Source organism: Pinus tabuliformis, chromosome 4_1, assembly GCF_031772625.1.
Source record: "Pinus tabuliformis cultivar Carrire ecotype Pingquan chromosome 4_1, CPIR1, whole genome shotgun sequence".
Lineage (NCBI taxonomy): Eukaryota > Viridiplantae > Streptophyta > Pinopsida > Pinales > Pinaceae > Pinus > Pinus tabuliformis.
In genome coordinates, this window is record NC_142303.1 from 216,377,996 (window position 1) to 216,392,409 (window position 14,414).

Consider the following 14,414-nt stretch of genomic DNA (forward strand, 5'->3'; position numbering starts at 1 on the left):
TAATCTATATTTTTTAATGTGTAATTTTTTAATTATAATTTATAAAATTTAACCTATATTATATTTTATATAAAATTATATAACATTTCAATATTTCAATTCAAATATAGTTTAATTTCAATTATTAACCCATGACAATAAAGTTTATCTTGAATGTAAATTCTTTTCCAATGGATTTAATTGACACAAATACCTAATTATTTATTATTTATTTAATTTCCTTTAACCATATATATATATATATTTACATTTACACATTAATTATATATATTAATTATTTTGATTTTTAAATATAACATTACTTTAACTACATATCTTTCATATTAATATATTACAAAACAATATCACTTTCCTAACCTAATATTAATTATAATTTAAAATAGAAATTAATCAACACAATTTTGACATTTAACATTTCAAAGTAATTCTAAGTTAATCATGGGAAACTCCCATGAATCAATACAAACTAAACAGTAAACAAGATACAAATTTTGCTTAACATTGATTTCTATGATAAATTATAATATCACTCAAAATACCTTGAGAGTTTTAAGGGCTTAACATTGATTTCCATGATAAATTATAATATCACTCAAAATACCTGGAGAGTTTTAAGGGTCTCCACATTGACGGGTGACTAGAAAACCCTAACATCCAGTAGATTGATCAAAATTTGATGATATAGTCTCCCAGATTTAGGGGAAGGCTCGCTAAAAACGTATGGTTTGCATGCTGGATACACAGCCCCCACCAACCTACCATGGCTACAACACGCCGACATAAAACATTGTGCATACATCACCACTGCAAAAACTTTAGTTCTATTGTCGTGTCAAGAGGTCCCATGTAACAATCGAACCGCCAACCACCTGACAACTTTTTGGACAGAACTCTCTGCGGCAACTTTGTGACATTGCGGTTGGGATTGGAATATATTTCAAAAGATTGGGAGAAACAGCAAGCCAGATTTGGATGAGGGGCGTCAAGAGCAGGTTCATAAGAAGCTGAAATTTGATGATTGGCGCATTTATTAAGGGGTTGGTGCAGAACGGAAAATCTCCCACGGTACCTGATAACTCTAGATCTCGCCAGAAATAGAAATCAGGATTCTTAACGACAAAATGTGAAGATCTGTGTGTAGACTACGGCTACGGCATTGGGCTCTATGCAGATGGATACCCAAATGGAAAAGGACGAAGATCGCGAGAGGCTTTTGGAATCCGAAGAAAACAACCATGCGCCTCATGACAAAGTTGAAAGGAGGAGCAGCTTTGAGGTGGATGAAGGACTCCAGAGGAGACACAGCAGAAAAAAAAGAGGGGGGCTCTTTGCATCCATTGACAAGCGGTATTGGTTTGCATTCTCCCTACCTGCTTTGCTTCTCCTTATTTATTTTACCACCAATTTAAATAGCTGGTTTGGTTCTACACCAGATCTCAAGGTCGAGTTTCCCCAAGAGCAAATGAGAGAGGCAGAATTGCGAGCTCTCTACTTGTTGCAAAAGCAGCAACAAGGTCTTCTCCACCTCTGGAGCTATATCACCATGAATTTGACAGCCAATGCCGCTACCAATATCACTCCCAATAGATCTCTCATTGCAACTCCCAATCCAGCTCTCAATACCACTCTAAATGCCACTTCTCCTCCATCTCTGAATACTACTTTCAATAATAAATCCCCTAATTCAGATATATCTCCCAATACCACTCTCAACAATAAATCCCTCTCTCCAGATGAATCTCCCAAAACCACTTCTAAAGAATCTCCTAACACCACTTCAAATTCCCCTGAGAATACCACTTCGAATGTCACGCCTAGTGCATTTTCTAATAACGTCCCTAGCAATGCGGCTTTTAATCCAAGTATTTCTGGGGCTTTCGTCACAGAGTTGCTTTCGCAGATTACGCTAAACCAGGAGATTCAACATACATTATTATCGAGTCATCAGACTGGCAATGTATCAGATTCAGAGCAATTTGATGTCAATACGACTCTCAATTACTATGGTGGTTCCACCAGTAGATGTGGTAAGGCTGTTAGCAACAATGTGGAGAGGAAAACATTGAAGTGGAAACCCCGGCATGACCGGTATCTGGTGGCAATATGCCTATCTGGGCAGATGTCAAACCATCTAATTTGCTTGGAGAAGCACATGTTCTTTGCCGCGCTGCTAAACCGAATTCTGGTTCTCCCCAGCCCAAAATTTGACTATCAATATGAACATTCTCTGGACATTCAGCACATGAAGGACTGTCTGGGGAGCAACACTATAATGACATTCGAGGAGTTTTATAATAAGAAAAGGGACCATTTGCATATCGATAGGTTGATCTGCTACATGGCCTCACCACCTTGTTACATGGATGATGATCATGTGAAAAAGTTTAAAGGACTAGGATGGTCTATTGGCAAAACAGAGGTCGCTTGGCCTGAAGATTCCAAGCTTAAAAGCTATCCTTCACATCCGCATTCAGAAGAAATCGTGAAAAGATTTTCATGCAATGATGAAGTCATTGGAATTGGTGATGTATTTTTTGCAGACGTTGAAGAGAAACGGGTGATGCAGCCTGGTGGTCCCCTAGCCCACAAATGTAAGACTATTGTGAAACCAAATCGGCACATTCTTTTGACTGCCCAGCGGTTTATTCAGACTTATCTAGGAGCAAATTTCATAGCCTTGCACTTTCGTCGATATGGCTTTCTACAATTCTGGTTAGTGACTGGACCTTTTCATTCATCTTTTTGTGGAAAATCCTGTCCAATATTGAGTACTGGTTGAAAACTACCATCATCTAACAATTAGCCAAAACCCATTTTGTTTTGAAGTATAGTAATATAAAGTATTATCGGTAACTACAGCAGAAATAAGAGTAAATTGCTGAATTATGAGGAGTTTGATTACTTCCTGATCGATATTGTAACCCTTTTCACTGTTTTGTTTCAAATGATGCTACTTGATTCGCTTCCCTTAGCGTTGATAATGATGACACTTGATTTGCTTTTCTTAAGAATAATCAAATGATGTAATTCTAGCATTCTTCATTCGTTGATCCAGGTCTGAAATTGTTAGGAAGTTTTTTTCAATTTTTGTTCACAAGCTTCTTTTAGCTCATATTTTACCTCTTGAAGGTACTTGATCCTCAGCATGTCCAGAGTCAAAATCAGTTCGTTTAGAATGAACTCACATGGAATTAGAATACACCTAAACTTGTATGGTAGCGAATTGAAGTTGGGAAGAAAGAATACACAGCTGACATTGTTTTTGTGCCATTTGCAATGATATCTTGTTGTTCTCTCAATATTTTTTGCACATACTATTCTTGGCCTCCCGTCAATTGGGAAACTCTGTCTCTACAATTATTTTGAGCCCTCAATAAGTTTGCTTTCAAATGTGTGACAGTGCCCCAGGTACTGGCATCAATCAATGTAGTTTTCTTTCTTTCTGTAAATTGAACAATTTTGTCAATTGATATTAAACAAAATATTATAGCATATGATCAGGATTTGTCCACATTTTTGCTTTTTCTCTGTTTGATATGCTTGGGCTATATTCTGTCAGTGAACTGAACTTTCAGGGACACCTAATGTTGTCATTGTGGTTTTAAAACGAACGTTTTCAACAATAATAGTGCTCTGTTATTCTGGAATACTGGATGTGATTTGAGCCTTTCTGTATACCATCATGTATAAGCCTATAAAACTGTCTTTATCTGAGTCTCATCTACTTGAAGATTCTATCCTATCACAAAATCTTGAGTGTGTGATTTGAGCCTTTCTGTATACCATCATGTATAAGCCTATAAAACTGTCTTTATCTGAGTCTCATCTACTTGAAGATTCTATCCTATCACAAAATCTTGAGTGTGTTTGGCATGTAACTTCATTCTGTATCATTGCACATCCATATACATTGCTCCCCATCAGTTCTAAAATGCTCTACTCTTCTACACTATGTTTTGAGACCTGAATTGGCCGTCTTCAAATTTATTGAGTTGTCCTAGCCACTCTTAGCATTTAATACATAATGTGTCTCTCTTATTCGTCTTGTGAATCAAATACTTTTCTCCTCTATTCCTCTGCAGTTTTTAGGGTGAACAATTGGTAGTCATCCTCATTGTACTTTTATTGTCTTCTATCAGATTGATGTCTGTTTTGCTCTACTCCTTTTAAATGAACTATACTTCCTTTAGGAATGTATGACCAGTTTTTGTCATCTGACCTTAAAATTACAAAACTATCAACTTGAGACGTGTGTTATAACTTTTTCCTTTTTGAATATCACATAAGATCTGAGATAAATGATTTTTCATGTGGCATGAATGGACACATTTTTATCGAAGCTGTTACTTATGACTTATTCTGCTGAACATAATCTTAGATTCTTAAACATGAACTGTGATTCTTGTGTAATTCTGTGGAGGATTGGGTTGCATAAATGGCTGCCAGCATATGCACACAAGCTTTAATAATTCTATCAACTGTTTGAAGTCATTGGGTGTAATTACTGCCATACCATTGATTTATTTGTTAGAGCTTTATGGTAATTTTGACAATTTATTGCATGGTAGCAGAATTTGGTTGAAACGGGCCTTTGTGTGTGTAAATTTGGCTAAAAATCGATTGAGCTGAATTTCCCTAAAATTCAGACTTGACTTGCAAGGAAACTCCAAACATCTGACATTGACAATTGTGGAGCATGTCATATCCATCTGTCTAATATTCCTATATTCATCACATCTGTCTATTATTCCTATATTCATTAGAGGTATGTTGGGATATACATTAATACTATTAGTTAAACTATAAAGTTTTTCTTTTTTCTTCTTGGTTTTATTAATTCTGCTGGTCTACTATTCATTGAGCATTTAAAATCTCTGTTGTAACTCGTGCTGTGCATTAATATAATCAGTTAAAAGCATATTTCACACTCAGTATTGCTTTAGAGAAAACAACATGAATACATTGGAGATTTGAGTATCTACTTTGTATCCGTGTAATGTATACTTGTATTTTTTTGAATTGACATTTTTCAATATGGTTTTTTTCACAATCATACCAAACCCGAATCCGTATATGCTAACTAAGATTTATTATAGAATCTAAGGTCCAAAATCTGGAAGCTATTATCATTCTTGGAACATTCTGTGCTGGATTGCCAGTCTTACATATTGCATACTCACCTGGTTCCAAATTGCATGTTAAATGGCCCTGTAGTAGATGTGGCTCCTGCATATTCTTTTCATTGTAATGATATGAATAATTTGTTCACTGTTGAGGTGGTTGGATGAAGAGGATAGTGTTATCTGTGTTTTGAGATTTACTTGCTTCCAGATGAAGAGAGCATTGGTAGCTTAGTTTTTTTTCTTTTTAAAATTACTATATATGTATTTATATATAAACTTTATTTTTTGTCCTTATTAGTCAGTGGGTTTGTGTTTCTCTTGTTCTTTGAGGGCAGTGATTGGAGAACATGTGAGGGATAACTAATGACTTTCTGCTGCTTGTCTTTAATTCCAGTAATGCAAAAGAAGAGAGTTGTTTCTTTCCCATTCCACAAGCTGCAAATTGCATTCTTCAGAAGGTCCAGACGTCCAATGCACCTGTTATTTACCTGTCAACTGATGCACCAGCAAGTGAAACTGATCTTCTGCAATCTTTGATTGTGTTCAATGGTCGGACAGTTCCACTAGTTAAAAGACCTGCTCATGATGCTAGAGGAAAATGGGATGCGTTACTTTATCGACACCGTCTTCATTCTGATGATCAGGTTTACATTTTATTTTTTTCGATTTTCTATCTACTCAAAAGCTAGGTTTGCACTGACTTGTTTAAGAAACTTTTTTTTTTAAAATTATTTTGAGGTGAAACTCCAATGAAGCTACATTTCTTCTTCTTCTTCTTCTTCAGATTTTCTATTATATAACGATTGTGATATGGAGGATATCGAAGATATAAGGGTTGGCAAAGGGCTCACTATCAAGAAACTACAAATTGTCTAGATCATTGATGCCACATCAAACTGGAGGACAGATACGCCTGATAAAAGAATAGAAAAAATTGCTGAGCACCACAATGTCCAGAAAGACATATAGATAGTGTTAATCCTCATTAGTTGGGTATTACATGAACACTGTACCGTAACCACATTAAATGAGTAGCAAGAAAAGTTTAAAATCCTACACAGATTAAGCATCTGGAGCCACTCAACCAGCGGGGGCAGGTTCGTCATCATCATTTTAATTTTTCTTGGAAAATGCAGCATATATCACATTACAAATCATTGTACATGGTACATGAAGAGTAACACATCCAGGAGCCAAAGAGTAGGCACACCAAATTCCCCACCGTACATAAGGAAAGAGTGGTAGCATATCATTGTGTTGGACATTGGATAAACCAATGCTCCCCGTGTGTTTCACGACATGGACTAACTGCCTCTTGTGGATCCTTATCTCTGGCGATGCGATCGTTGACTAACACCTGCGGGTTTTGGTCTAATGGCAATTGTGATTCCCAACAGGTGGTATCAGAGCGTAGGTCACAAGTTCGATACACACCCGGCTCGCGTTGGGGGGGGGGGGGAGATTGTTGGATATTGGATAAGCCAATGCTCTTTGTGTGTTTCGCGACATGGACTAACCACCTCTCGTGCATCCTTATCTTTGGCAATGCGATCGTTGACTAACACCTGTGGGTTTTGGTCTAACGACAATCGTGATTCCCAACACCTTGTTAGTTCCATTGTTTTAAAACTCAGCCTCAGCCTCAGAATCGGTCGAGGTTCAACTCAAACAAGGATCAACTTGGACGGATCTGATTTCTAAAAAGATAGAAAAATATTTAAATTTTAATGAAAAAATATTTTAAAGATTCCAAACCATGATTCTAAACCATTAAAGACAAAATATGCAAAATCTAATCATGTATATACCACGTAAGGGTGAGAAAATCAAAATGGCACTGAGTGCAATACATATTAGCGACAAAATACATAACCAATGAGGCTTGGTTGCTCTAAAAGGCCTCAAGAGTCTAAAAATCATGCTACAAGCTATTGGAGTCTGGCTTACTACATTATATGTTATTACATAGTACATATCATTGATCGACATGATCAATCATTAAACTCCTTACCATTTGCTAGGAAAGGAATCTTCAACATGAACTACAAAATCATCCTCTAGCTCAGAGTCTTCAGACTCCTCAGGGACATCTGCAATTGCATTCGCTGTAGTAGTTCTAGCAGAAACATGATTTGGCTGAGCTGCATGGCTAGTGCTTGCATCTACAATAGCTGGTGCTACGTCCACTCCTACTAGTGGATATGGATCCAAACCAACCCTCCACCAACTCCAAGTTATCAATATCAAAATCGGGATCAAACTCTATTGGGTGAGACTCCTCCACCCATTCTAACTAGCATTGCTTTTTAATGTTGCTCCAAAACTCCAAATGTTCACAAATGCTCAATGAGATAAGTTTGAGGAAAATAGAGGGGTTGGGGGTCTTCTTATGGTTGTGGTTTAGTGTTTAGGATGCATTGAATTAGGTTTTAGGAATTTCTTTTTTAAAAATAGAGTATTTTACCTTCAGGCCATGATAGTGGGGTCTAATGAGTGACTCAATTGAGTACTGATGGACTCGACTGAGTTGTACTGATATGGTATTGAAGCGATCGAGTCAAGGGTCAACTCGACTAATTTGGTACCAAATCGATCATTTGAGCCAAGTCACTAAGTCAATACGAAGGGAGGTTAACTCGGTCAAGTTGACCGATTTCAAGTCAACTTGGACCGAATATGAAAACATTGGTTGATTCCAAGTGGAAGGGAATCTGAAGAGCTAAATTTGATCAAAATGTAGAAACTCCTCTATTAGATTTTCCACAACCCATCACCGGGTGTTCAATTCCAAGCAATAAATTACTGAATAAACACATAGCTAGGTTCCTAGCAAAAATATTTAGCGGAAACAATTAATGGTTTGAATCACATGAATACACATAGATTTCTGCCCAACAATTGAGTTCATCATTAATAAAACTCAAAACCTACTTGGGCTCCTATCCTGGGATAATGGCCCAACTGAGAAAAGATACAAAAATTACTTTGGATCTGATCCAACAGATTTGCCCTAGGTTGATGTTTGATCTCTCCTGTAGATCTAGATCTCCAGCCTCTCTGCACTTCCTCAGACCTAATACACGCTCATTGAGATACTGCTGTCAATGTTGTGCTGCTATTGTATGCCTTCTCCCTCTCCCTAGTCTTGCTTTTATAACTTTGCATTGAGCCAAAACTGTAACTGTAACCCTAATCTCAATGTGATTAACAATTGAGATTAGATCTTGCCTCACTTGAGATCAATGGCTAAGATTAAAACTTACTCATTAAAGTAAATTACCTTACTTTTCCTAAGTTTTATTAGCTCAATAAGCCAACATATTAATATGTGTTTTTTCCTAAGCTAGACTTAGGCTAAGTTACTTCAGCTACTTGCTCAGCCTAGAGCAAGTGTTCTAAGGAGATGTTGGAGACTTTTGCACACCTAGACGTAAGGCTTGTGTAGAAGTACCTATCTGAACTGCAAAAAATGAACATCCTCTGTTATTTTAGGTATGTTCTATGCTTAGAGCAATTTATTTCAATTTTCATAGTTAGCTCAATATCTTTCCCAGATTAGCAATCCCATCAGCATTAAAGTAAATTGCAGATAGAACATTAACATAAATCACAGAAGACAAGCCAAGACAAGAGGACACAAGATGTGGCGCTAGCTAGGGATAAACCCCAATGTGGGGAAACCCTTGATCAATTCTTCTTATATGTTCTTCAATAGTTCAACATAGAGAGAGAGAGAGAGAGAGAGAGAGGGAGAGAGAGAGAGATGGTACATTTACAACAAATGTCAACACTTTGACTTATCTAGATAAGAGCTTAGATCATCTCTAAGAAGATGATACATGAGATTAGTTGAAGACATGTTGCTTCAACTGATTCTCCAAGGTGACTCCTTCACCTATCATCGTGCTGCATCTCGTCGTCATGCTGTACCTCATTTGCCACCATGTGCTTGTTGCACCTTGTTTACCATACTGCTGTCCCAATTTCTATCGCAACACTATGTCTTGTTGCTGTCCCAATTGTTATTGCAACACTATGTCTTGCTACTGTCCCAATTGTTATTGCAGCACCATGTCTGTTGCTGTCCCATTGAAGCATTGTTGTACCATGCTTGCTGTAGCTTTTGGTCTCCTCAACGTGCCCAAACAATCACTTAATTTCCAGTGTTTACTTCCTCATCTACTCGACCTTGCAGCCTGCCCACTTGGCCCTAAATCCTTGGCCCTCCATCCAACAATTCGGTCACTTGAAGTGGCTTGCGGCTAGGGCATCATGGAGCTGTGGCTAGGGCAAGACAAACCAACATTTAGGGCTTCTCCATAGGGCAGCGTTAGGGCTTCTTCATAGGGCAACGTTAGGGCTTCTCCATAGGGCAGCGCTAGCTCTTCTCCATAGGGCAGCATTAGGGCTTCTTCCTCATAGATTTCTCTCACACTAAAACCCAAGATAAGTGGAGAGAAATCAAGAGAGAAGTTGTGTGTAAATGACTCTCAAGTCATCTCCTTTTATACTAAAACGTTGAGCTCATGAGGGGTTTATTTGGTTGCTGGCCGACCTTGACAAATTGTCTTATAACACAAATAAATTCATAACTCCATGAATATTTATCGAAATTGGATGATCTTTAGATCAATCCTACACCTCTCGATGAGAGGGATCCAAGAAAAATATCAGCTGCCATAAATAAGATGGTCCACATGGAGTTCTGCCCTAATTGCCAATTTTAACATCCTCCCCATCCATGGGATAGTGAATCATCATTAGTAGGTAGATTTATTGTTGAGAAATATAGCTTGGATAGAAACTTTTGCCTAAGTTCAGTGTGATGTGCGAGAAATAGTTCAAGATATTTCAAAAAAGTAATTGTATTTTCAAAAAGCAATTCATTAAGTTTAGTAAAAAAAAATGAAGTGCCTTTTATTTAGATGTTGAGCCTAAAAAGTGTATTTCATGCATGCATGACTTAAACTAGGGTAAGGATAATTTTATTAATGTCTGACTAATGACCATAAAAGTAGGTTCAAGGGATTGTTGAGTATGATCATGTCATTTTAAAGCAGGAATCCAAAAGGTCTCCTATCAAAAGCAAGATGCAGGATGTAAAGTGAAGTAGAGAGTGAGATGCAAGCTGAGACATGAACAACTTTTGACCTCGAGCCCAAACCTGCTCTAGGGTGGAGATGTATAGGAGGAGAAGATATAGGGACAAGAAGAACCAAAAGTAATGAGGTAGGTCTATCATGGAATAAATCCATCTCTCATGTCATCCCATGCTGAATGAAGGAAGCTCAATATACTTTAATGTCTAGAGGAAGAACCGGTGGGATGCTTGGATAGTTCGGTGCACTATTGTCTGGAAGAGGTAATTCGTCATTGAGTTTTGGGCTGTCTCATTCATCTCATTGGTAGGGATTTGATTTTGGTCATGTTGTTGAAATCTCGTGGGATGGGGGAAGGTCCCATGGGTTTGCATTGACCTAGAGTTCAAAGCTACATTGATATTCGTTTGTCTCTTAGTGCCACTTGTTGAGGGTATCATCGTGAAGAAGGCACTGATCTAATGGGTAGAATCTGGTCTAGGAGGAGGTTGAAAAAATGAGCTAGGAGCTTGAGGGCCTCCTACATGAATAAGGCCAAGTACCTCTTATTGGAATATATGAAGAAGCTAGTGAGGGTTTGAGTCCCTCTGAATAGGCAACGAAACCTCTCTCTGATCTCATAGTAGATGGGGTAGTGTAAGATGAATTGCTCCTTAGTCTTGACCTCTTATAAATGACATAATTGGTAATCTTGTGTGATTAATGGATCTAGTGGTTTGTCTCTACGCGAAGTCTGTGAGAACCCACACTAAACTGGCTTAGGGAAATGTGAAGAGATGCATCTAACGGACAACTATATAATATGTTTGAAGAGTGAGCCCGCCCATAAGCTCAACATAGAAGGCCATCTTTGGGCATAACTCACCTTGAGGGTTAACCCAAGTGATCTGGAAATTGCCTATAAATGTCATCCCTGGTGATCTTGTTCAACTCTTGTCTAGTAGGTAAGAGGTGGCTAGGTGTGTTCAAGGAATATCTAAATGGGGGGAGATGGTCCATCTAAATGCCCATGGACTCTAGAAGATTTGAAATTCCTATGAACAAACCTCAAGCTCGACCTGAAGCGATAGAGAGGGCAATGGTCTTTGAAGAACAAGAGGTCAAGTATGGATACCAACCCCCTTCATTGAGTCAATGAAGCTTTGAATGCAATGCATAAAGGAGACTAGTTTGAACATTGTCTCAAGTCGAAAGGATAGAGCTTTAAACTTTGTTAGGATGATGTGCTGAGGGACTATATGCTTGCATCTAATGATGTGTCAGAGGAGAAGGGCTTTGAACTCTCTCACTTGACGCTCAATTAGACTCAAGTAAAGAAGGTCCCCAAATCTAAAAAATAAGATTAGGGTCTTGGTCTTAGCTAAAAGTATAAAGAGAGGTCAAGGTAGAGGGTTCAATCATGGTTGAACAATTGAGCAGGTTGTGCAACTGAGAGAGCAAGAGAGAGAGAGAGGATAGGGATTAAGGAAAGAGGTCTTTTTGAGCAATGGGGAAAGATGTATAATCCTGTATATTTGTATAGAACAATTCGGTGCAATTGTATGGAAATGACTATGCAATCATACAAATAGGACAATGTAGCAACATAGAAATCCGTACAACCATACTGACAAGTCATATAGTCGTATGGACAATGCCATATGATTTGTATAACCAAGCATATAGTCATACAACATGCCATACTTTCTTAGGTAAGTTGCACTGTTTAGTTCAGGGTGATTTTTGTTTACTATGTAGTTGCTTGGTTTTAGCAAACTATGGAGGTTTCCTTTTAGGTTTTTTGAAAGAATGAAATGCTGAATTTGAAGGAGAAATTACTTGCATGAAACTATTTTTATGCTTTTGCTATTTAATATCCAGTTATTGTGTGATTGATGCTATGGTCTGAAATTTAAATTTTGCATTAAGTTCAACAATTAATTTGTTTAATTGAGATCATAAGGACATTAGTAAGCTTGGAATTTTCACACGGTATCATAGTTAATATCTTTGATTGCGATTTTCAAGGATTTGCAACAATGAATCAATTGCAGGAAAGAAGGACTAGCAGTTAGAGGGTTTCAAAACTAATTTTCAAATTTGGGAGTTTGTGCAATAGATCATAGAGATAACATCAACTAGCCTCAGGTTGGAATATGAATAGGATGGCTCCTCAAATTTTTTATCAAGGAAAATGAGGGTTGCATTCTTACTAGAAGAGAATAATCTTTGGGATATTGTTAAGGATGTTGTACCTTTGCCTACAAATTCGTAGTAATTGGCAACTCACAAAAAGAGGAAAGCGAAGGCCAAGCAAATGATATTGGATGCCATAGAGGATCAACTAATCTCTCTCATATTTGAGAAGAAGACAATGAAGGAGATGTTTGATGCCCTAGTAAGTTTCTACCAGTGTGAGAACATAAATTGGAAGATGTTGTGGAACAAACTTAGATCCATGGAGGTGACTAGATTAAATGTAGTTGCTAGTTACTTTATGAAGGTCACATAGGTTCATCATCAACTTGTAGCAGTTTGGGAGAAGGTTACAGCTGAAGAGCTAGCGAACATGGCATTGAATGGATTCTTAGCTTCTTGGGAACCATTTGTTAAAGGTATTTGTGCTTGAGAGAACTTTACTAACTTTGAGAGGTTGTGGGATGACTCTATCTAGGAGATTGGATAGAGTCAAAGGCAAACAAGAAGGGTAGTGATGAGAACCTAGCTCTATTTGGTTTATCAAATAAGGGTAGAGATAAAGGACCCAACAAGGGTAAGGGAAAGAGTGAGGAGTCAACATCATAGCTGAGGAAGAACTTGAGTAAAATTAAGTGCTTCATTTGCCATAAGCATGGTCATTATGCATTACAATGTCCAAAGAAGAAAGGGAACTCGTAGTAGAAGCAAGTGACAACCTTTGCAGAACTTGAGATGCACAAGTTGGCTAATAAGTTCAACAAGGGTTTTTCATTGATATCTTGCTTTTCTACCAACACAATTACGAGGAATGCATGGTATGGGGTAGTGGGGCATCTCAACACGATATTAGCTCGATGGTTTTGTCTAGTCTAGAGAAGCATGGCTCAAGAGTATAGGTTGAGCTTGGTGATGATGCCAAGTATATAGTGGCAGGGCTTGGTACTATTCTCTTCTAGCTTGAGTAAAGTAATTATGTGGATTTTGACAATCTTCTATTTGTTCCAGGTCTTAGGAAGAACTTGCTTTTACTTTCGGTCATGGAGGATAAAGGCTTTGCAGTTGAGTTCATGAATTACCAAGTCCTCACTAGATTGAAGGATTCTAGCTTAGATATAACTCAAGCAATAACTGTTGGAGAAGGTAATTTGTACATGTTGCATGGTGAACTTGTTCGAGGTTTGGTGCATAATAGTTACAACTTATGCAAGTTGTGGTACAAGAGGATGGGGCACTTGCATTATAGTGCATTCCCTATTATGAGGGAGTAATCAGAGGTCTTCCAGGGTTCAGTATTGATCAACATGGTGTATGCAGAGGGTGCACACTTGGTAAACACGTTAAGGCTACTTTCCAAAGTTGTGAGCAAATGTCTTACTGGATTTTAGACCTAATAGAGTTGAATGTTTTTGGACCAATGTTAGTAGCATCAATAACATGAAGCATTTATTATGTTTCTTTCATCGATGATTTCTCTCACAAGGCTTGGATATACTTCTTAAAAAGCAAGGATGAGGTTTTTAGCAGGATTCAAGAGTTCAAAGCTCTAGTTGAAAACCAAATGGCAAATAGGGAAGAAGATCAAGATTTTGAGGTCAAACAATGGGGGAGAATATACCTTCAAGGAGTTCAAGGGTTTTGCAAGGAAGTAGGAACCAAGAGGGAGCTAACTATTTCGTATAACCCACAACACAATGGGTTTGGAAAGTAGAAAAATCAATCCACCATGGAGGTTGCTAGGGTTATGATGGATGACTAGGACTTGTCAATGTTTCTTTGGGCAGAGGCATGCAACACAATAGTCTACATCTAGAATTGTTGTTCTCATAAGATCTTGGAGGACAAGACACCATAGGAGGCATTCATTGATGAAGCTAGAGGAGAGTCATCTTCCCAACATTGCATGTCTAGTTTATATCCATGTATCAACAGAGAAGATGACCAAGTTGGAGCCCTCTAATAGGAAGCATTTATTTGTAGGTTATAGTGAGACTTCAAAGGCTTACAGGGTCTATAT

At 37.8% G+C, this 14,414-nt stretch overlaps 1 protein-coding gene across 1 annotated transcript in view; it reads left to right on the forward strand.

The window, feature by feature from the left end:
* The first annotated feature begins 804 nt into the window (after positions 1–804).
* The window catches only part of LOC149175007 (O-fucosyltransferase 5-like), a 68,613-nt gene continuing 55,003 nt past the window's right edge, over positions 805–14,414 (forward strand). Inside the window, exons 1-2 of the mRNA XM_089419484.1 lie at positions 805–2,712; positions 5,518–5,767. Coding sequence (XP_089275610.1) covers positions 1,166–2,712; positions 5,518–5,767 — 1,797 coding nt within the window. The 5' untranslated portion in view covers positions 805–1,165. The remainder of the gene's footprint in view (positions 2,713–5,517; positions 5,768–14,414) is intronic.